This window comes from Heteronotia binoei, chromosome 15, assembly GCF_032191835.1.
Source record: "Heteronotia binoei isolate CCM8104 ecotype False Entrance Well chromosome 15, APGP_CSIRO_Hbin_v1, whole genome shotgun sequence".
Lineage (NCBI taxonomy): Eukaryota > Metazoa > Chordata > Lepidosauria > Squamata > Gekkonidae > Heteronotia > Heteronotia binoei.
The window spans coordinates 33755743-33778096 of record NC_083237.1 but is presented as its reverse complement, the minus strand read 5'-3'; the positions used below and the strand labels follow the sequence as shown (position 1 = coordinate 33778096).

At 45.3% G+C, this 22354-nt stretch overlaps 1 protein-coding gene across 1 annotated transcript in view; it reads right to left on the bottom strand.

Annotated features, from left to right (window-relative positions):
- Positions 1–18369, bottom strand: part of LOC132583374 (von Willebrand factor A domain-containing protein 5A-like) — a 43410-nt gene extending 25041 nt beyond the window's left edge. Inside the window, 5 exon segments of the mRNA XM_060255028.1 lie at positions 6888–6967; positions 9356–9500; positions 10465–10553; positions 17768–17847; positions 18282–18369. Coding sequence (XP_060111011.1) covers positions 6888–6967; positions 9356–9500; positions 10465–10553; positions 17768–17847; positions 18282–18369 — 482 coding nt within the window.
- Positions 18370–22354: the final 3985 nt, after the last annotated feature.

The following is a 22354-nucleotide window of genomic DNA, read 5'->3' as shown; positions in this document are numbered from 1 at the left end:
TTGAATGAAGGATGTTTCACTGATATTTCCTTATGAGGATGGGTTGGGGAAATTGTGGAAGACTGTGGGGATTAGCAGAAACAAACAGCAGAATATGAAGAAAGCAATATTCCTAATGGCCTTCAGTTAGGACCCACGGCAGGTTTACCTCTGCAAAACACGTACATACTGTGCTTTTTTGTGGTAGAACTACTAGTTTTGTCACAAGTACATGCATTGCGAAACAAGGAGGATCAATATACTTTGTGCTGCTTTTTATATTTGTAATTTTATACTTAATGGGTTTTTGATGCTGAATTGTACAAATGTTAGGCAGATAGCAATTTACCCTGTTTCCCCCTGCTACAAAAACCAGTGTGTGGGGGGGAACAGGGAGTTGGGGGAGTGCAAACATGTGCACCAGTGTACAATGTCACTTCCTCTGAAAAAGGGAAGTAATGACATCTGAGGGCCCCTCTAAGCTTTTCCTCAAACTATATAGTTCAAAACAGAACTTTGGTGTATCCTAGAGCACTGTCTTGACATCATGACATCACTTCAGGGTGGTTTTTTTGGTCAGCAATGGCATTGTATTTGTGTACTGGTGAGACACTGGTACACCTGTCCCTGTCCTCCCCAATCCTCCCAGTGGATTGCCAACCATTGTAACCTAAGTCTTTCACAAACACATCTGATCCTTAACAAATGCTTCTTCCGCTATTGTTATGCTTCTGTAGCTCATCTGTCTTAGGCAAATGTCTACATAAGAGAAGCCATGTTGGATCAGGCCAGTGGCCCATCCAGTCCAACACTCTGTGTCACACAGTGGCCAAAAGAACTGTATACACACACACACACTCTGGCTAATAGCCACTGATGGACCTCTGCTCCATATTCTTATCTAACGTCCTCTTGAAGCTGGCTATGCTTGCAGCCGCCACCACCTCCTGCGGCAGTGAATTCCACATGTTAATCACCCTTTGGATGACGAAGTACTTCCCTTTATCTGTTTTAACCTGACCGCTCAGCAATTTCATCGAATGCTCACGAGTTCTTGTGTTGTGAGAAAGGGAGAAGAGTACTTATTTCTCTGCTTTCTCCATCCCATGCATTACCATCCTCCACTGCGAAGAGTGCCCATTGGAAGACTTCTGAAGATCTGCATTTATGCTTTTGAAGATCTGGACATACTTTTCTGCTACCCCATTTGACTGTACTCAGACTTCTTCTGGTGTGTGTGTGTGCTTCAGATCTTGCAAACAGCACTGTAGGCTTCTTTCATGCCACTGAAATCTCAGGGCCTGCAAGTATCTTTGCCTTTCTGCCCAGCAGTGAGTTCTGTTACTGTAGACCATTTTTCTGTGGGACCTGTAAATATCAGTTCAGTGTACTTCCTTCACTGGACAGTTATGTTCCCATTCTCAAAGTCCATAAATACTTGCCTGTTCCCCTTTTTGTGTTATTTTCAGCTTTGGCTTTGTGGTACTTCAAACAGTATGTTATATCCTAAGTCTTTGACAAACAAACATGCACCAGTTTTCCTTTAGCAACAACATCTTTTATTTGGCTTTGTTTCTTACAGCACTGTGGAATCACCCCCTGCCATTGACTGTGCACTTCTGGCTCTTTCTGTGTTATCCAAGGCTCATGAGATAGGGTTGCCAATCCCCAGGTGGGGGCAGGGGATCCCCCGTTTTGGAGGCCCTCTCCCCCGCTTCAGGGTCATCAGAAAGCGGGGGAAAGCAGGGTCATCAGAAAGCTGGGCTCTCCATTATTCCCTATGGTGACCGATTCCTATACGCTATAATGAAGAGCTGATATGCAGGTCTCTGGGGAAGGCGCCTGTTTTTTGAGGTAGAGGAGGTCTAATTCTATGCACCCCAAAAGGAGGTGTCCCTATCCTTCATTATTTCCAGTGGAGGGATGGCCTAACTGGGACTCGATCTGCTTTGCTTGCCCATTGCAGAGAGAGAGAGAGAGAAGAAGAAGAAGAGAGAGAGGAGAAGAGAGAGGGGAGAAGAAGAGAAAAGGATTCCCCTACAGACTACAGTAAGTGGCCTTCCCCCCATTTGCCAAGGTGCAGTGGCGTCTGACCTGACCCTGAATCCAAGGCCTGCTTCCACGCACCAGCAGCAGCACCAGGTTCCGTGTGTGCGCCTCGCCCATTGTGCTTGGGTCCCCCAAGCACGTGTGAACGGGGCTCCCATTGGGCAGCGCCCCCCCCTTTTACCTCTTCCATTGCACAAACACTGCCATTACACGTGTGTGTATGCCTATTGCATCAATACCCTTCATTGCAGTCTTGCATGCAGGGCTGGATTAACACATAGGCCAAGTAGGCACCGTCCTATGGGCCCCCACGCCTTTAGATGCCCCAGGCTGCCTCACCCCCCATTCCCCCCCCCCGCTCGCTGCCCTCCCAGCCTCCATGCATTAGGACTGGAGATAATTTGCGAGAGGAGACCCCAAGATTTCAGTTGCCTATGGGCCTCTACGGGTTTAATCCTGCCCCCGGCTGAACAAGCCCTCTCTCCCCAGCTTGGAGTCCAAGGCCCACGTCTTCCAGAAGTGGCGAGGACTTAATTATGATTCTTCTGCCCTCTTCATCTAGGCCCTTACAGCAGACCATGGCTTCAACATCAGGCGCTGGAGGTGGCAAAGGTCACCAGCCCCAGGAACCACCAAAAAAGAAGCCCAAACGTTTGGTTGTGTTCAATCCTGAATGGAAAAACACCTACCCCTGGCTAAAAGAGACAAAGGACAAGAACAAAGCATTCTGCACAATGTGTTCTAAGGAGATAGGAATTGGTCATGGTGGAGTGAATGATTTGAAAGTTCATAAGGACACTGACTCTCACAGGAGTGCGGCAAGCCAAGCTGGAACTTCAAAATCCATCACAAGTTTTTTTGCCTACCAAAAAGACACCGCTGCTCAGGCCAAAATTGCGGCTGCTGAACTAACCTGGGCATACCACTCGAACAGGCATGCGTTATCATACCGGTCTCTTGATTGCGGTGTCAAATTGTGCAAAGTCACATTTTCCGATTCCGAGACTGTGACCAAGATGACCTGTGGGAAAACAAAGGGCGCAGCTTTGATAAGCGATGTCTTGGCACCTTACTCTGTAGAACGGATTCTGTTAGATCTTGACACAGCACATTGTTTCTACAGCGTTTCCAGCGACGCATCAAATCATGGCAACAGGAAAATGTTCCCCCTATGCCTTAAATACTTCACTTTGAAGGACGGCATTTCAAATCGTCTTCTTGATTTCTATGAAGATGCCAATGAAACGGCAGAGAATGTCACACGAAGGATTTTGGATGTCTTGGCAAAATACCAGCTGGACTTAGCTCGTCTGTCTGCATACTCAGCAGACAGCGCGAATGTAAACTTTGGAAAATACCATTCTGTGTACACACTTCTGAGTAGAGGCCGTGAAGACATCGTGCCCGCCAGGTGCCCTGCACACATTGTGCACAATGCTGCCAAAAAAGGATGTGATATGCTCACCTGCGACATCGAGTCTCTCATACTGAAGGCTTTTGGTCATTTTTCTGTTTCTGCCAAACGCTCAGAGGAACTTCAGGAGATGTTTGATTTTTTGGAGATGGACGGTGATCACCTGCTTCGACATGTACGCACAAGATGGCTATCTTTCTTGCCTGCCATAAACAAGATGTTGAAGTGTTGGCCAGCCGTTAAAGCGTACTTTCAAAAGCTGGGAGAGGATCACTGTCCTCCTCTGATATGGCGCCACATTGACGATGAGTCTGGAGAAAAGGACTACAGTACATCGCAAACTTACATGATGTTTCTCCAGACCACTCTGACGCCTATTGAGGAGACTGTACTGATTCTGGAGCGGGATGCACTGACAGCACCTGAATTGTTTGAGGCCATGCTCAGGTTGCTAAACAGCCTTAAGCAACGCAAAGCTGACTCCTTTTTTGGAACGGAGACAGATAAGGCGCTGCGCAAAATGCCACCTTCGAAGGCAAGGAAAGTGAAGCAGGACTTCCTCAAGTTCTTTGAAAGAACCACCACATATCTGGAAGAAAAGTTTGATTTCTCTGAGAAAAATCACCTGTGTGCTTTGACACCATTTTCTCTTTAAAAAAGTGTGACTTATGACCACCTGTGGTGTGCTGCTGAGCAGCTGAAAATGGAGAAAATAATAAACCTGGATCACCTATACAGTGAATACACTGATGCCAAGAGCCTGCTGGATGAGCAAGTGGCCTGTGTTGACCCAGAAATCACTGTGGATAAAAAGTGGGTGGCCATATTCTCTGAGATGGGAACTCGGTCTCAGAAGTGCGAAAACCTCTTACTTCTTGTAAGCAAGATCCTGAGTATCCCATGCTCAAACGCTTTTGTGGAGAGGGTATTCAGCCTCATGTCAGCTCACTGGACGGACACCAGGAATCGTTGTAGCATAGACCTGGTGAAAGCAGAGCTGCAAGTCAAATTGAATTTTAATATGGATTGTGATCAATTTTATCACTTTATTAAGGAGAAGAAAGATATCCTCAAGGCTTCAGGGAAATCAGATAAGTATAAATTCAGTAAAAAAGCGAAAGACTGAAACCTGTGTCGCTTCTTCCAGACCACAGCCCTTCGTCCAGCGTGGGAGTCGGGATGGCCCACACCTGCGGGCCCACCGCCTGGGCCCACAGCACGCAAGTCCCATCCTACCAGCCGTGTTCTTTGTCCAGGGAGAAGTCGAGGTCCAAGAAGCTCCACTGTGCGGGCGTATGTTAATGTAAGACCAGAATTTAATAGTAATTATAAAATGAATACAAAACAAAACTGGGGATTAGGGCTAATGGCGATACCCCCCCCCCAAAAAAAAAAAACGACACTAGGCAGCCACCTCCTGGGTGTGTTGGAAGAGCTGCCAAGATGCAAAGTAATTTTAAACTGCTGACAGTGTGTTTCTTTTTTTTCCAGATAAGCTCCATTCAGGAAACTAGCAACCACAGACAACAGTAGATCGCTTCCATCACACAACAGAAGGTAAGGAACAAATTGGCTGTGACTTGACAGCTCGTTCCATCGCTTTAATAATATGAAGAGAACTTGGTTTCCTTTCTCTTTTGCAATTTTTAGTATTTTAGTGACACCTGAACACCTTTTTCTTTTTGTGTGCTGCTTGGGGAGGACCTGCTTTTCTAGACCTGTATCCGCCTGCCTTCAGGCTGGGCTTCGGGGCACAGACTGGCAGTGGTGGTTTTAGTTGTGATCTCAGTTTGATTGTAGATAAGGGTTGCTTTGTTGATCAAGACCCTTTGATATTGTGGACAGTCTTGTTGAAATGTTTGTGAGCACAAGCAGGTGTCAAGGATAGTGGATTGTTTTCCTGTGAATCTGACTCAAGAGGGATTGCTGTTGGAGCCTTTTTTTCTTTAGCAGGGAACATCGTGAAGTTTCTCTTCTTTTTTAAAGTTGTATATTTTGGGGGTGGTAATATTTGGGGGAAATGACATCACAGGAAGTGCTGTCACAGGAAGTGATGTCACTTCCTGCTTCCGGCAGGTGGCGCGGGGGAAATGATGTCACAGGAAGTGATGTCACTTCCTGCTTCCGGCAGGTGGCGCGGGGGAAATGATGTCACAGGAAGTGATGTCACTTCCTGCTTCCGGCAGGTGGCGCGGGGAGGTGATGTCACTTCCCGCTTCCGGCAGGTGGCGCGGGGGAGATGATGTCACAGGAAGTGATGTCACTTCCTGCTTCCGGCAGGTGGCGCGGGGGGAATGATGTCACAGGAAGTGATGTCACTTCCTGCTTCCGGCAGGTGGCGCGGGGAGGTGACGTCACTTCCCGCTTCCGGCAGGTGGCGCGGGGGAAATGATGTCACAGGAAGTGATGTCACTTCCTGCTTCCGGCAGGTGGCATGATGTCACCGGAAGTGACGTCACCGGAAGTGACGTCACTTCCTGCTTCCGGCAGGTGGCGCGGGGGAAATGATGTCACAGGAAGTGATGTCACTTCCTGCTTCCGGCAGGTGGCGCGGGGAGGTGATGTCACTTCCCGCTTCCGGCAGGTGGCGCGGGGGAAATGATGTCACAGGAAGTGATGTCACTTCCTGCTTCCGGCAGGTGGCATGATGTCACCGGAAGTGACGTCACCGGAAGTGACGTCACTTCCTGTTTCCGACGACGCACGCTTCGCGCGCGCGCACCCCTACCTCCCCCCCCCCGAAGTGTCCCTGGCTGGCCTTCAGACATTATGGCCACCCTAATCCCAGGTCCGCTGTCTAGATCCATCCCCAATTCTGGCCACAGTTTGGGGTCCATTTCCCCTGTCCTCTTATGTCGCCATTGGAAACCTTCCTGGAAGACTAGGATGGTAAATATTACCCTGTTTGTCTACCCATATATGTTCCCCTATCAATCTATCTGTGTTTCCTAGACCTGTGTGAATGTATGAGTGTTTTGTATTTTTATCTTGTGTGAAAGAACTATTATTCTAAATAAATTACAATTGGTTTTTATTAAATTAGAGTCCATTTTATTGAGCATTTACTATCTGGATGGTTGAGCCTGGTACACATTTGGTAAAAAGGTTCCTATTAAGCCGGGTGTCCACCTAACTAATTCCCCAACCTCGTTTTGAGGGCATTTCGGCTTACACCTTCCTTGGACATTCATGTTCTTGCGGCTCTCAAACATCTGACGTTTATTCTATGTGGCTCTTACACTAAGCAAGTTTGGCTACCCCTGGCCTACTGTAAGCTCGTGGAGGACTGGCTACATCAGGTGTGTGTGGCCTAATATGCAAAGGAGTTCTTGCTACAAAAAAAAGCCCTGATCTGAATAAAGTGTTGGAGAGGAAGGATGAGTCTAAGGTTATGCTGAGGATACAGCAGACCAAGAGTGTTTGATCTCTTCTGCCTCGTTCCAACCTGTGGGAGCCGCTGTGACGCTGGACTTCTGCAATGACTTCATCAGTGTTAGATACCTCTCCGTCTGTGAATACAAACAGCTGAAAGAGAAAGAGAAAGGTGTGAGATTGGAGGCCAAAAGCTTATCTATGGAGACCCACCAGCACAGAGGGCATTTTATACATCCTCTTTAATGTCTAGTTTGGGAAGGAAAGCAGCAGGATATAGTCTGATCTTGTTACGTCTCAGAAGCTAAGCAGGGTCGGTACTTGGATGGGAGTCTCCCAAGGAAGATAAAAACATAAGAGAAGTCATGCTGGATCAGGCCAATGGCCCATCCAGTTCAACACTCTGTCACACAGTGACCAAAAAACAAAACAAAAACGCAAGTGCCATCAGGAGGTTCCCGTGGGGCTAGAAGCCCTTCCACTTTGCCCCCCCCCCCAAGCACCAAGAATACAGAGCATCACTGCCCCAGACAGTTCCAGTAATATACTGTGGTTAATAGCCACTGATGGACCTCTGCTCCATATTTTTATCCAATCCCCTCTTGAAGCTCGCTATGCTTGTAGCCGCTACCACCTCCTATGGCAGTGAATTCCACATGTTAATCACCCTTTGGGTGAAGAAGTACTTCCTTTTATCTGTTTTAACGCAACTGCTCAGCAATTTCATTGAATGCCCACGAGTTCTCGTATTGTGAGAAAGGGAGAAAAGTACTTCTTTCTCTACTTTCTCCATCCCATGCATAATCTTGTAAACTTCTATCATGTCACCCCGCAGTTGACGTTTCTCCAAGCTAAAGAGCCCCAAGTGTTTTAACCTTTCTTCATAGGGAAAGTGTTCCAAACCTTTAATCATTCTAGTTGCCCTTTTCTGGACATTTTCCAATGCTATAATATCCTTTTTGAGGTGCGGTGACCAAAATGGTACACAGTATTCCAAATGAGACCGCACCATCGATTTATACAGGGGCATTATGATACTGGCTGATTTGTTTTCAGTTCCCTTCCTAATAATTCCCAGCATGGCGTTGGCCTTTTTTATTGCAACCGCACACTGTCTTGACATTTTCAGTGAGTTAGCTACCATGACCCCAAGATCTCTCTCTTGGTCACTCTGCCAGTTCACACCCCATCAACTTGTATTTGTAGCTGGGATTTTTGGCCCCAATGTGCATTACTTTGCAGAGGAAGATGCTACAGAGGAAGGCAATAGGAAATCACCTGCTTCTCACTTGCCTTGAAAGCTCCTCACTGGGATCGCCAAAAGTCATCTGGTGCAACCTGTCAGCACTTTACACACATGCCTAGTTCAGCCTTATGGAGAGTTGACAGATACCAATGCCTGATGTGCCCGGTGGTTTTCAAACTGGAGTATGCTTAAAAATACCCAAGAATCTGCCTCTGGACATGTAAAAAGTTCTGCTTGGGCAACATGGTCCCAACAACCTAGCCCTTGGAAGGAACACTGCCCTCTCTATGTTTTCTCACTGTCAACACTACAGCAGAAAGGGTTTTGATTTCAAAAGTAAGTTGCTGGTAATGGCAGACGTAGGTAATAAGGGGACTTGGACCATGCGTCTTCAACCTGACAAATATGTTTCATTACTTTTTGCAACGCCTCAAGCAGGGATGGCCAAGCTGTGGCTTGGGAGCCACATGTAGCTCTTTCACACACATTGTGAAGCTCTTGAAGCCCCCACCGCCTGTTGGTCAGCTTGGAGAAGGCATTTCTCTTTTTATATCAGTTTTTATCCAGCTAGCAGCTTGGAGAATGCATTTAAAGTTAAAGTTGCTTTCCTTCCACCTCTCCTTAAGAACCTAAGAGAAACCACCTGCTTCTCACTTGCCTTGAAAGTTCCTCACTGGGATTGCCAAAAGTCACCTGGTGCAACCTGTCAGTTTGGCTACCCCTGGCCTACTGTAAGCTCGTGGAGGATTGGCTACATCAGAGGTGTGTGGCTAATATGCAAAGAAGTTCCATCCAGTCCAACACTCTGTCACACAATGGCCAAAAAACCCAGGTGCCATCAGGTGGTCCATTAGTGGGGCCAGGACACTAGAATTCCTCCTAGTGTTCTCCTCCCGCCCCCTCCAAGCACCAAGAATACAGAGCATCACTTGCCCCAGACAGAGAGTTCCATGTATACCTTGTGGCTAATAGCCACTGATGGAGCTCTGTTCCATATGTTTATCCAATACCTCCCTCCCCACCATCTATTTGCCTTCCTTCCTTCCTTCCTTCCTTCCTTCCTTCCTTCCTTCCTTCCTTCCTTCCTTCCTTCCTTCCTTCCTTCCTTCCTTCCTTCCTTCCTTCCTTCCTTCCTCCCTTCCTTCCTTCCTTCCTTCCTTCCTTCCTTCCTTCCTTCCTTCCTTCCTCTGATGCTCATGTCTTGTGGCTCTCAAACATCTGATGCTTATTTTTTGTGTTAAGCAAGTTTGACCACCCCTAACCTGAAGTGTCACAAAGTCATTTCTTTACTGTACCTGACGAGGATGTCCTTCTCGGCATGGCTGGCTGTAAATGGCCTTCAGTGCTTTCAGAATCTCTGTGCCCCCCAAATTAGCCCACAGCTTCTGCACACGTTGGAGAGCCTCTGACATTGTCTCCTGGGTATACTCTACACTCTGCCTGCAGAGGTTAAAAGTCAAGGTTGCAGATGTCTTGTTTATAATAACAACCCTTCCTCTGCTAAAATACAAGCCATTAGTGGCTAGTAACTGCCAAGAAGGTAGCATTAATAATATAGAAAAAAAAGGAAGAACATTGATGCCAAGCAGAGTGTCATGAAATTTCAGGTCAATGACAGATAATTGGTTTGGTTTCATTAAATCAGCATTAGTAGGCCTGAAACGGAAATGTGTCACGCCCTGGGGTGCAGGCAGGGAGCGAGACCCAGTTCCAGACAGGGTATGAGTTGAACAGCAGAGGGGGGAACCACCAGGGCAAGTCCAAGGCACAGAGTCCAAAGCCAGTCCAAGGTCAGAACCAACAGAGCAGGGCAGAATAAGAACCAATAGAAAACAATGTCCGAAACACACCAACCAATAGCCAAGTGGTTGCTAGCCGGGAGTTCAGGAGCAGACGGATCAGGTTTCAAAGTCAGCTGGGGTGAATGCATGTCGCAAGATAGATGTGTTCTTTCCACAGGGGAATCTGCCTAGAGCAGGGAGCTAAATGGTTTGCTGTTGCTGTTTCCAATAAGCGAGCGCCCAGGCTCCTGTTAGAACTCTGGACTGAGGGAGTGCCTAGCTCTCAACCGAGTTTCTCGGCACCGGGTGGCCAAACCTTTCCGAAGTCTCTCTCGAACACAAGCCATCTACAGGGGTTAGTCGCGGGGGGGGGGGGCGGCTTTGTGCTTGTGGCCACTCCACTGCAGGGAATGAGGGTGGCAGCAGCCAACTGTCAGTTTTTTCTGAGGGCTTGGCTGCTGTGCTGTCAGAGGGCTCAGCTGCTGGTTCTGCTGCAACTCCCCTTCCTTATTGCCAATGACAAAATGTTCTCTTGGACTGAGGGAGGCAAGGTGGAAATAAAAGAGAAAGGAAGGAACAAGGAATGAAGGGGGCTGACAGGCATGTGGCATTCTGACACTCACGGGTAAAACGAGACGTAGCGAACTCCAAAGCCATAGATGTTGAAGAAGCATCCCAGAGGCAGGCTCTTCAGGAGGAGAATCAGAGTCTCCTGAGGTGGGGGAGAGAAAATCTGAAGTTAGCCCTCTGATTTCACTCCTGTTACAGCATTACCACCACGTTTCCACAGAGTGCTTCTAATCTCCATCCTTGGTATACTCCTTCCCTTGTAGAACCAACCCTCAGATGAACTTCCCTCTGTCAGAGGTGCCAGCATTTAGGCCAGAGATACACAGTGGCTCAAGACCCACATGTTATTCTCTGATAGGCCACCTGTGGCTGTGGCAGTGATGCTTTGTATTCTTGGTGCAGGGGGAGGGGCAACCGTGGGAGGGCTTCTAGTGTCCTCGCCCCACTGATGTACCTCCTGATAGCACCTGGGGTGTTTTTTTTGCTACTATGTGACACAGAGTGTTGGACTGGATGGGTTATTGGTCTGATCCAACATGGCTTCTCTTATACTCTTATATTCTCTTATGTGGCTCTTTTGAGCACTCTTCCCATGGTGACATCAACTTCATATTTCAGGAATGTGGCCGACGTCTATTGCTTGACAGGTTGGCAGGTAGCTCGCTACAGCTACAATTGGAGGGACAGGGAGATGAGTAAGCTGTGGGCCTCTCTGAGGTGTTTTCCTCAAGCCATGAACCAGAGCCCAGCTTCTCCAACACCTGCCTTATCTTCCTCCACAGCTTCTGTGCTCTCCAGCAGGCCTCTGGAAAAAAAAGCAACAAGCTGGCCACACTGTTGGTTTTACTTCCCTATCTCCATAGCCAGCTTGCTCTCCTCCTGGCACCTTGGCAATCCCACTTTTTTGCCCAAGCAGCCTCATGCTGAGGAAGAGAGGAGGCTTCTGGGATAGAGAGGTTTCACAATCTTGATGGCTGACTTGGAGCAGGCTTTTGCAACAGGAAGACTCAGAATTCTTTACTCCCATTGTTGCCTTCTCCCTCTCCCCCTGGCATGAGGCAGAGTAGTGAACCTGGTGCTATGGAGAAAGCGGTGCTGCTCTGAGCCAGCAAGTGGTGCTGGTTGTGGCCTCCCTTTGGAGTACTCAAAGCCTACTTCAGGCAGGCTCTTAACAGTGGGAAGCCTGTGTGCCACTTGACTTCCACCTCTGCCTGCTTTGTCTCTCCCCAAATTGCCGCCTTCCGGCTCACTTCCCCTCATGCTATACACACAAGGCAGGCTAAGGTTCAGCAATGGTTGAGAGTGACTTCCCCATTGGGAGGAAGGTTTCCCAGATTGCACATGAAAATGTCGCTGGTATGGTCAGCTCTCTCAACCAGGAAGGCATTCCATCCTTTGCTCAGGACATCATCGTATTCCTGCTCTGCCTATATTGGAATAGGGAGAGGACAGAATATGAAGACAAGGAAATGTTTCCACAAGGTGAATAAGGCAGCTGGTTCTGTATCTGGAGTGTAATGACTTGGTAACAGTGATCCATATGATGGTCACCTCGAGGATAGACTACTGTAACACCCTCTACATGGGGCTGCCCTTGACTCAACTTTGGAGGCTGCAACTGGTGCAAAATGCAACAGCCAGGTTGTTATTGAAGCTACCTGTATGGCAGCACATTCAAGCTGTGCTGGAAACATTACACTGGTTGCCTGTGGTGTTCTGGATTTGTTTCAAGATGCTGGTCATAACCTTTAAAGCCCTATATGGCCTGGGACCTGACTACCTTAGGGACAGCCTCTCCCCATATGTGCCCCAGAGAGCACTACATTCGGGGTCTCAAAATCTTCTTAAGATCCCCAAGTCAAAACAAATGCTGATGAATGTGCTCTCTATGGGGATCACTGTGAAAGAGGAGGCTCACCAGAGAAGAAATTTACTCCTGCTAAAGAGACAGTGACCACATTACAGGAACACATTCCATACTGTTCTCATATTTGAAATGTTTGACTGACAAATAGCTGAGGCAATTAAATAAAATACATCAACCAAATTGGTGATGCAGTGTCCAGGATTCTGAAGGTCTCTCTCCCTTTGTGTGTGTGTGTGTGTGTGTAAGCAAAGAGGTTTATTTTGTGTTACAAATGGGGTGCACATTCAAAAGATATTGTGTACTCAGAAAACAGTAGTAGATTAAAGATTAAGAACCACTGCTCCACTCATTTCTGTGTACCTGAGCAATGAAGGAACGTATTTATATATATATATATATATATATATATATATATATATATATATATATATATATATATATATATATATATATATATATATATATCAAAATTACAGTTCTATATGAAAAAAAATCCAAAACGTTTATTCAAATCAGCAACAGAATCAGTTTGTCAGATTCACTAAAATATATTTTGATTTGGATAATTAGAATGTATGCTTTATTTTTATTGTGCTTAAATAATTTTATTGATCACATATGGTAGCAAATTCTGATTATATCATTACTATCTCTAACCCATATGATATTTTGCAATCCCCCCTCCCTCCGTTACTAGACTCCCACCAAGGTTATATCCTTAAGTTCAGTTATAAAGGTACCCTAAACCAATCAAAGTTCAATATCTTTCTTTTCTCATATTCATGTTAAAAAATTGTCCAATGTCTTTTTACATTCCACTCTTTCTCTATATATCCTCTAAATTTCTTCCACTCCTTTTTAAACACATCCAAATCATAGTCTCTTAAAGTTCTTGTTAATTTGTCCATCTCGCTCCACGATAAAACTTTCACAATCCAATCCCATTTCCAACAGATTTAATATTTTCCATCCAGCTTTTTATTTGTTGCATTTGAAACCAGTCATACTTATTATTTAACTCTTCTGCAGATTTTAATTCAACTTTATCACCTTGATTCTTTAGCAGTTGATTATATGACATCGCTTTTTCTTCATCAGATTCAGCTGTTATTTTTATTACTTCTGCTGGCACTATCCAAAGCAGCTTTCTCTCATCACCATATTTCTTATATTTTATCCAAGTATTTAGTAAGCTATTTCTAATATAGTGGTGAGAAAAAAGACCATCCATCTTGTTTTTCCCATAATACATATAAGCATGCCAGCCGAATTTATTCCCTTGAGCTTCTAGCCATAACAGTTTTTTTATTTAACAGCATTATCCAATCTTTTATCCATGTCAAGCAAACTGCATCATGATACAATCTTAAGTCTGGAAGCTGGAAACCTCCCCTCTCCTTAGCGTCTATCAAAATTTTCATCTTAATTCTTGGTTTCTTCCCGGCCCATACAAAATTGGAAATCTTCCTTTGCCATTTATTAAAGTGTTTGCTATCTTTCACAATCGGAATAGTTTGGAACAAATACATTATTCTTGGCAAAATATTCATCTTAATTGCAGCAATCCTGCCCAACAAGGACAAGTTAATCTGTTCCATTTCATCATGTCTTTGTCCATCTTGCACCATAACTTTTCATAATTATTTTTGAACAGATCAATATTCTTCATAGTTATTTCTAGACCCAAGTATTTAACTTTAGAAGTAACTTCACATCCCGTCAAAGTCTGCAATTCTTTCTGTCTGCTTGATTGCATATTTTACATAAAAATTTCTCTTTATTTATGTATAGTCCTGCCAATTCTCCATATTGTTTTATCTTAGCTATCAACAAAGGTATCACTTGAATCGGATTTTCAGTTATAAACACAATATCATCCGCAAATGCTTTATATTTATAAGAGAATCCTCTAATTTTTAATCCTTCTATTTCTTTGTCATCTTGTACTTGTCTTAACAAAATTTCAAGAGTCATTATAAACAACAATGGTGAAAGCGGACATCCTTGTCTTGTACCTTTGCTCACCTTCATTTCTTTTGTAAGATCTGCATTTATACACAATTTTGCATATAGATCCGTGTATATTGCTTTCGTCATTCTTATAAAATGTTCTCCCAAACTTATTTTTTCCATTACTGCAAACATGAAGTCCCAGTTCAAATTATCAAAGGCTTTTTCTGCATCCACAAAAAATAAAGCCGCTTCTTTTTCTGGATCGAGGCGGCTCGGCGGTATTGCTGTTGCTAGACCTATCGGCTGCGTTCGATATGGTCGACCATCGGCTGCTGACCCGCCGCCTCACCGACGCAGGAATTCGGGGGCTAGCCTTACAGTGGCTCTCCTCCTTTCTTGAGGGTCGGGGACAAAGGGTGGCAATTGGGGGGGAACTGTCTCAGAGATACCCACTTCATTGTGGAGTGCCTCAGGGAGCAGTTCTCTCCCCGATGCTGTTTAACATCTTTATGCGCCCCCTTGCCCAGATTGCACGGAGGTATGGGCTGGGCTGTCATCAATATGCAGATGACACCCAGCTCTATCTACTGATGGATGACCGGGCTGGTGATGTCCCTACAAATTTGGACCGGGCATTACAAGCCGTGGCTGACTGGCTCAGGCTGAGCGGGCTGAAGTTGAATCCGGCGAAGACTGAGGTCCTTTGCGTGGGCCGCGGCGGACCAGGAGGGGAGATTACTTTACCGGCCTTTGACGGTGCGCCACTGATACCGGTGCGCAAAGTCAAGAGCCTGGGAGTGCTACTGGAGTCCTCCTTATCAATGGAGGCCCAGGTAGCCGCCACTGCTAGATCCGCCTTCTTTCATCTCAAGAGGGCGAGGCAGTTGGCTCCCTTCTTGGAGCGCACCGACCTAGCAACTGTGATCCACGCAACGGTCACTTCGAGGTTAGACTACTGCAATGCCCTCTACATGGGGCTGCCCTTGTACCGAACACGGAGACTTCAGGTAGTCCAGAACGCGGCGGCCAGGCTGCTGGAGGGACTACCACGGTGGGAGCCTGCGTGGCCTGGGCTGCGGAATCTGCATTGGCTGCCGGTTGTATACCGTGTTCGCTATAAGGTGCTGGTTATCACCTTTAAAGCCCTATATGGCCAAGGACCTGCCTACCTAAAGGACCGCCTCTCCCCATATGTGCCCCAGAGAGCACTGAGGTCTAGTTCTCAGAACTTACTAACAATCCCTGGGCCAAGAGAAGTTAGGTTGAAGGCTACTAGGGAGCAGGCCTTCTCGGTGATAGCCCCTCGTTGGTGGAACGACCTTCCAGAGATGGTGCGAGCCCTGCGGGACCTGAACCAATCCCGCAGGGCTTGCAAAACATTTCTTTTTCAGCTGGCTTTCGAGATAGAACCTGATTAACTTAATGAGCGGACATCTAGCCATCTTGTGTACATTACGACTACAGCATTTTAGCACCTATTTTATATGTTTTACCTATTTTAAATAACTTATTGGTAATTGATATATTTAAATTGTTATGTTGTTTTATGTGAATCATGGGACTCCCATGTCTGTTATGTTGTTTTATGTGAATCATGGGACTCCCATGTCTGTTAGCCGCCCTGAGCCCGCCTGGCGGGGAGGGCGGGATATAAAAATAAAATATTATTATTATTATTATTATTATTATTATTTATTATTATTATTACTATGTTTCTCATAATATTCTACAATATTTACAACAGCTCTTACATTACCTCTTATTTGCCTTTTGGGGAGAAATCCAGCTTGATCTTCCTTTATAAAGTTGATCAAATATTGCTTAAGTCGTTCTGCCAGAATTCTTGCGTAAATCTTATAATCATTGTTTAATAGTGAGATTGGTCTGTAGTTCTTTACATTTGTGACATCTCTATCTTCTTTGGGGATCAACGAAATTACAGCTTCTTTCCAGGTATTTGGAATTTTCCCTTTTTTTCTTATCGTATTCAACAATTTTTGCAATTTTGGTACTATCTCATCTTTGAGAATTTTATAAAATTTAGTTGTGTATCCATCTGGCCCGGGAGCCTTGCCCACTTTCATTGCCTTTATTGCTGCTTCTATTTCAATTTTTTCTATTGGGTCATTTAAAATCTTTTTCATATACTCAGTCAGAGGTGCTATTTTGATATTTCGTAAATACTCTTCCATTTTTTCTTTTCTAATTTTCGCACCTTTAAATAAATTTGCATAATACTTAAAAAAATTTCTTTTAATTCCTTCTTGATCAACTATCTCTTTTCCATGAGCCATAATTTTGCAATTTTGTAATCCAACATATTGGGTTGTGATCTGCACAAACCTTTGGTAGAATCTCCACTTTTTTAGTTATGAGGCCCAAACTTTTGGAGCCCCATAACATATCTATTCTGGAAAAAGAATTATGTCTTGCTGAAAAGAAGGTATAGTCTCTTACTTCAGGATTAAATTTTCTCCAAATGTCTTCTAAATTTTCTTGTTTAACCAACTCAAAAAAGGAATTTGGCAATTTTCCTTCTTTATCTTTCTTCTTTTGGCTTGATCTATCTATACTGTTCTGTATTGTCCCATTGAAATCACCCATCATCAAAATCTGGTCATATGACATTTTGTCCAACTGTCGATTAATATCTTTTAAAAACTTGTCTTTTACTCCATTGGCCGCATATAATCCTAATAGCAACTTTTTTTTGCCTCCATCATCACTTCACTGCAATATAGCTTCCTTCTTTATCTTTAAGTATCAACTTTGGTTCTAATTGTTCTTTGATATAAAAAACCACCCCTCTTTTCTTTTATTCCGCCAATGAAAAAAATTCCAATCCCAAATGTTTATTCCACAAAAATTTGTAATCCTTTTGTTGTATATGAACTTCCTGTAGACAAATTATATTACATTTTTGTTTTTTAATTCAATGAAATGTTGCTTTCGTTTTTGTGGTGAATTTAATCAGTTTATATTCCAAGATAGTAACTTGTACTCCATTATGGTGCAGAGTCTTTATTCTCTTCAAAAAAGCTATACATCTCTTGTTCATTCCTTATTGTAACCCTTCTTCCTCGTTGTTCAAAGCCCAGACCCTCGGGTAATAGAATGTATGCTTTATTTTTAGAGATGCTGTGAGGAAGATCTCATGAGCTGAAAGCACACTCTATCTTTATCCTTTCCATTTTTTCTCAGGTATAGACACAAGGACTGTCCAGAAGACATTTTCCACTTTCTGATGTTTCTCCCAGCTCTTTCTAACTGGCCTGTTAATCACATATTCTGTGCTACAGCATCTTCACTTACTTTTATACTAAATTATTGTGCAACTAGACAATACGGGTGCATGGTACAATGAACATATTAAACAAAAGATCTAAAAAAAATTATATTTAGCATACTTTATTCTGAGTCCAATACCTGGGTTTCTTGACACAAGCTCTTGATTTGGAAATCAATTTTCCCTAAGGCAAGTTTCTCCTTTGAAACCAAGTCCCTGTAGTCCCAAAGACTTCTCTGTTTCCCCATACCTTTTTCTTTTCTTGGATCTGGGCCTCAATCCGCTTCCCACCAATCAGGCCCTCAAAGGCATAGACAGCAGCTTCACCATCTAGAGGGAAGACAAAGCTGCCTCCACAGGATTCTCCTCTTCATTCTTATACCGAAGCTCAGATGCTACATCAGCCACGAAGCCACGGACCACCACATCCAAAGAGATGCTTTGCAAGGGAACTGGGTCAAGGAAACAGTGGACATGTGTGGTAAGCCATATCAGCTAAAGGGGTGGCCTCAGCCATGGCAAATAACTTGAGCCCAGAGTTCAAAGTTCATTACCCCCCAGGAAGAAGAACCACATCTAGCCACCACTGGGTTACCTTTGCTCCATAGTATGCTGGCCAGGTACTATAGGACAAAAAAGAAATCACTTCAAATAAGTTGCAAATCTGATTTTCAACTTTTAGTAGCATGTAAAATGTCAAACCTAAGATCACAAATGTATCTCTTAGACACACCCAATTGAATCACCTTGTACAAGTGACTTACCTGGCTTGTTATAGTCTGTGAAGAGGCCATAGAAGGTTGATGAGGATCTCTGACGAGGAGGCCTTTGTGGAGCACACAGACACCCCATCTGGGCAAAACAAAAATTTAATTTCTACTTTGGTTAGAGGAACTGAAAGAGCTTGAGAGCAGAAATCACATAAATCAGTTTCTTCAATTAATCTTATCTGCTAGATCCCCATATAGTCGTGGTCACTTTTCACTGTGACTAGAAGTCACCTCCACCCCCGTTTTCAGTGTTTATTTACTGTACACTGGATACTTAAAGGCAGACTGCCAGAGCCATTTTTTCTGGGCTGATTCATTTGGAATAGATATACCTGATTATGGTTTTCACTAGTATGGAATCCATGTAATGCACTAGAGAAGGAGCTTATGCATGGGGAGAGTAAACAATAGAGGACAACAAGAGAATGAAGCTATCTGAACCCAGCACCTCTCATATTTTTCTGAAACTTCAGACGGTTGCAGAAGACTTTTAGATAACAAAGCTGAGCACTTCATGGAGATGCTGCCATCCCTGCTTTGCCTCCAGGGCATAGGGAAACCCCCCAGCTGAGCATGGGTGTAGCCTCTTTCCATCTTACACAACAGGAGCTCACCTGTGCACCTTCAGAACTTCTTCTGAAGTGGTGCTTTCCTTACAACTGCTGTGCCTGTGAAAAAGTCTTACTTCTTCAAAACACTCCAGGTAAATGATTAATTTTTATAACCCCACCTGCTCATTTCCTTCTTAGCTCTGGGGCAGGGGTCCCCAACCACCGGTCTGTGGACCAGTACTGGTCCGTGGCCTGCTAGCAACTGAGCCGCAGAGCAAGGCCACACCATCTCTTTTGTCCACCTGGGTCCTGGGCTGGCAGAAGAGGCAGCACTGCTGTGACCTTAGCCTACCCCTCATTTATAGGCCCCTGCTGATCAGCTCACCAGTGGGGGTCTTTAAATGGGAGGAGGAGGCAGATTGGTCTTCTGCCAGCTGGCCACCTAGCGGGGAGGGGACAGAAACAGCCCCAGTCTCCCCCCCATTTAAAGACCCTCCCATGGGGGGCAGCCTGTGGTGGCAAAAACCCAATGCCATCCCCCCACACCGGTCCATGGAAAAACCGTCTTCCACAAAACCGGTCCCTGATGCCAAAAAAGTTGGGGGCCACTGCTCTAGGGGGCAAATCTCCATCTCCGATTCAGCTGAAGGCCAAACTGTGATCACAGCATGGAAATGACGAAATGGTCCTTAAAATCTGTCTCTGTGAGCTTGATCAGGGAACTGGTTATAGGGAAGTGATGAGGCAGAAAAACTCTGAGACAGCTGCCTTCTGGACTGGAGAATGCCCAATCCCCAACTTGATCCTCTCCTATAGATTCGTTAAACCCTGATCACCCACAATCAAATAAAAGGGGGGCACAAGCTTTAGTCTTTGTAGTTTGTGAGCTATGTACTCCCCTAAAGGCCTCTGATTTGGAAGCCCACTAGAGAAAAACTGTCCTTATTTGTGAGGTAAACAAAAGCCACCTTTTCCCTAGATACCTGACTGGACAGGTAAAACACAAATGGAGATGAACAACAAAGGTTTAACAGAAAATAAAGTCATTAATAGAATAACTGCTACATGTGGGTGACTTCAATATATAAAGTTAAACTGGCTCACAAGCCAGGTTCCTTCTAAGCCGAGTCAGTGTGAGCTAGCTCACATTTTAGCCTCTGGCTCACACATTTTTATCTTGGTCCAGGGAAAAATGGCCCCAGAGCAAACTAATTGTTGTAGTAACTCGACAACTTTAATGCCAGTAGCTCACCAAGTAGAATTTTTGTTCACAAGACTTCACAGCTTAGAGGTAGCATTGCTCACAAGTAATGGAAATAAACCCTGAAGGCAGTTCTCATCCCCCTTTCTCTAGTCAGGATACCCCAGCAGGTTCAAGGCTGCTCTTTTCCTACACACAGCACTTTCCCACAAACACCCACCCACAACACCCCAGGTAGGAATAAAGGGCCTTAACTGGCTGCTTCTTTGTCACACTCAAGTAAGTCTTTTCTCCCCTAAACTCATAAAACGCCAAATAAAATCCTTGCTAAACCAACACTCCTTTCTGCAGTCACAAAATCAGTAGGCAGAGGCACCCCCCTCACACCTTTCGCCCCACTTAAATTGAGGCTGTGGCTCACCCATCTCCCATCCAGTGATAGTCCCCTGGCCTCTACTTGGCTAACCATCTCTTGGATTTGCAGGATTGGTTCTAAGCAGCGTACCCTCTAAGGTGAGTTAGTGTGAGCTAGCTCACAGTTTTTAGCCTCCAGTTCACACATTTTTGTCTTAGCTCAGGAAAACTGGCCCCAGAGCAAGCTAATTTATGCTGAAGCTCTCAATTTGAATGCCAGTAGCTCACAAAGCAGACTTTTTGCTCTCATGACTCCACAGCTTAGAGGAGTATTGGTTGGAAGAAGCCCAAGAGGAAAGGCAGGACCTTGAAGCATTATTGCCACATCCTGCCTGCTTTTCCCCCGTTTGGGGCTCAAATCCCGTTGCTGGGGTGGCGGAAGTAACTTTCTACCCATGTGAGACTCAGGCAGTGCCTCCGACAATCTGTCCCACGGAGGTCTGGGCAGGGAACTGGCCAGGGACAGAATTTTGGGCGTGCCGAGTGAAGAAGAGAAGCCAAGCAAATGAGAAGGGGTCAAGGAAAGAGATGGAAGAGAAACGAAACGAGCTGGAAGTGCTCGATTGGGCACCAGCGCCGAACGGTTTGCAGGATGGAGGCTGGCTAAAAAAGCGAAGGACCCCTTTTTCATATCAGATCATATCAGAAAAAATCACCTGACCTTGATCGGTCTGAGGCAGCTTGTGACCCCTTCCCACGTCTGCAGAGCTGGATCGACAGCAAAGCTCCTGTGCAATTCCCGTTGGCCTCTCCGGTCGCAGAGAAGCGTCGACAAATTCCCCAGAGTTGTTACGCCTCCCGGAAGGGGCCGGTGTGGCTTTCGTGTTTATCGGCGAGTCCTTCCGTTAGGGTTGGGTTGAGCCAGAAAGGAGCGCCCACAAGGGACACGGGTTCTTTGGTTGTGTGTCCTGAAGGAAGAAGTGTGCGCGCCGGTTGTGGGGTTTGGGGGAGATCTGGCGGAGCATGCTAACAGCGGTGCGCCCTCTGCTGCTTCACGGGGAAAAGAAACATTACTCACTTCTGCCAGAGTAGCATGGAGCTCCCGGGCACAAAAGGAAATGGTCACGTGTAGGTCAGTTCTGACGTTATAGGGTTGCCAAGTCCGGTGCAAGAAATATTTGGGGATTTTGGGGGTGGAGCTAGGAGACACTGCGGGTGGAGCCAGGAGCAAGGTTCTGACAAGCATAATTGAACTCCAAAGGGAGTTCTGGCCATCACATTTAAAGGGACTGCACACCTTTTAAATGCCTTCCCTCCACTGGAAATAATGAAGGATAGGGGCACCTTCTTAGGGGGCTCATAGAATGTCATCCCCTGGTCTAATCCTTTTGAAACTTGGAGGGTGTTTTGAGGAGAGGCATTGGATGTTATGCTGAAATTTTGGTGCCTCTGCCTCAAAAAACACCCCCCTCAAGCCCTAGATACCAGCTGATCAGTCTCCACAGGGAATAATGGAGTGCCCAGCAGACATTTCCCTCCCCCCCACTTTCTGATGATCCAAACTGGGGGATCCCTGCCCCCACCTGGGGATTATGTCAACAACACTCAAGGAAACAGACAGCAGAAGGATTTATAAACACACAAAAGTGCACAGTGGTATATGTCTTTAAGAGTCATAGATATAATTGTGTGGATGCTTCTAACGTTTTGCTGCAAAAAGAGGCTTTTTTCATTCACAAATTTGGGACTTTGGCACCATCTGGTTTGAATGCCTCCTTGGATTTGTCTATATTTATTTTGAATACTGCATTTATTTTATATAGAATATGTCTTAAAGAAAAGAAGCAGTGAAGAGAGAGGTGTGGGGCCTCTGCAGAACGGATATGTAAGCAGACTGTTGCTAGTTTCTGCATTGAGAACTTGATGTGCCAGATTGAGAGCAGAGAGCTATTGCTACGAAG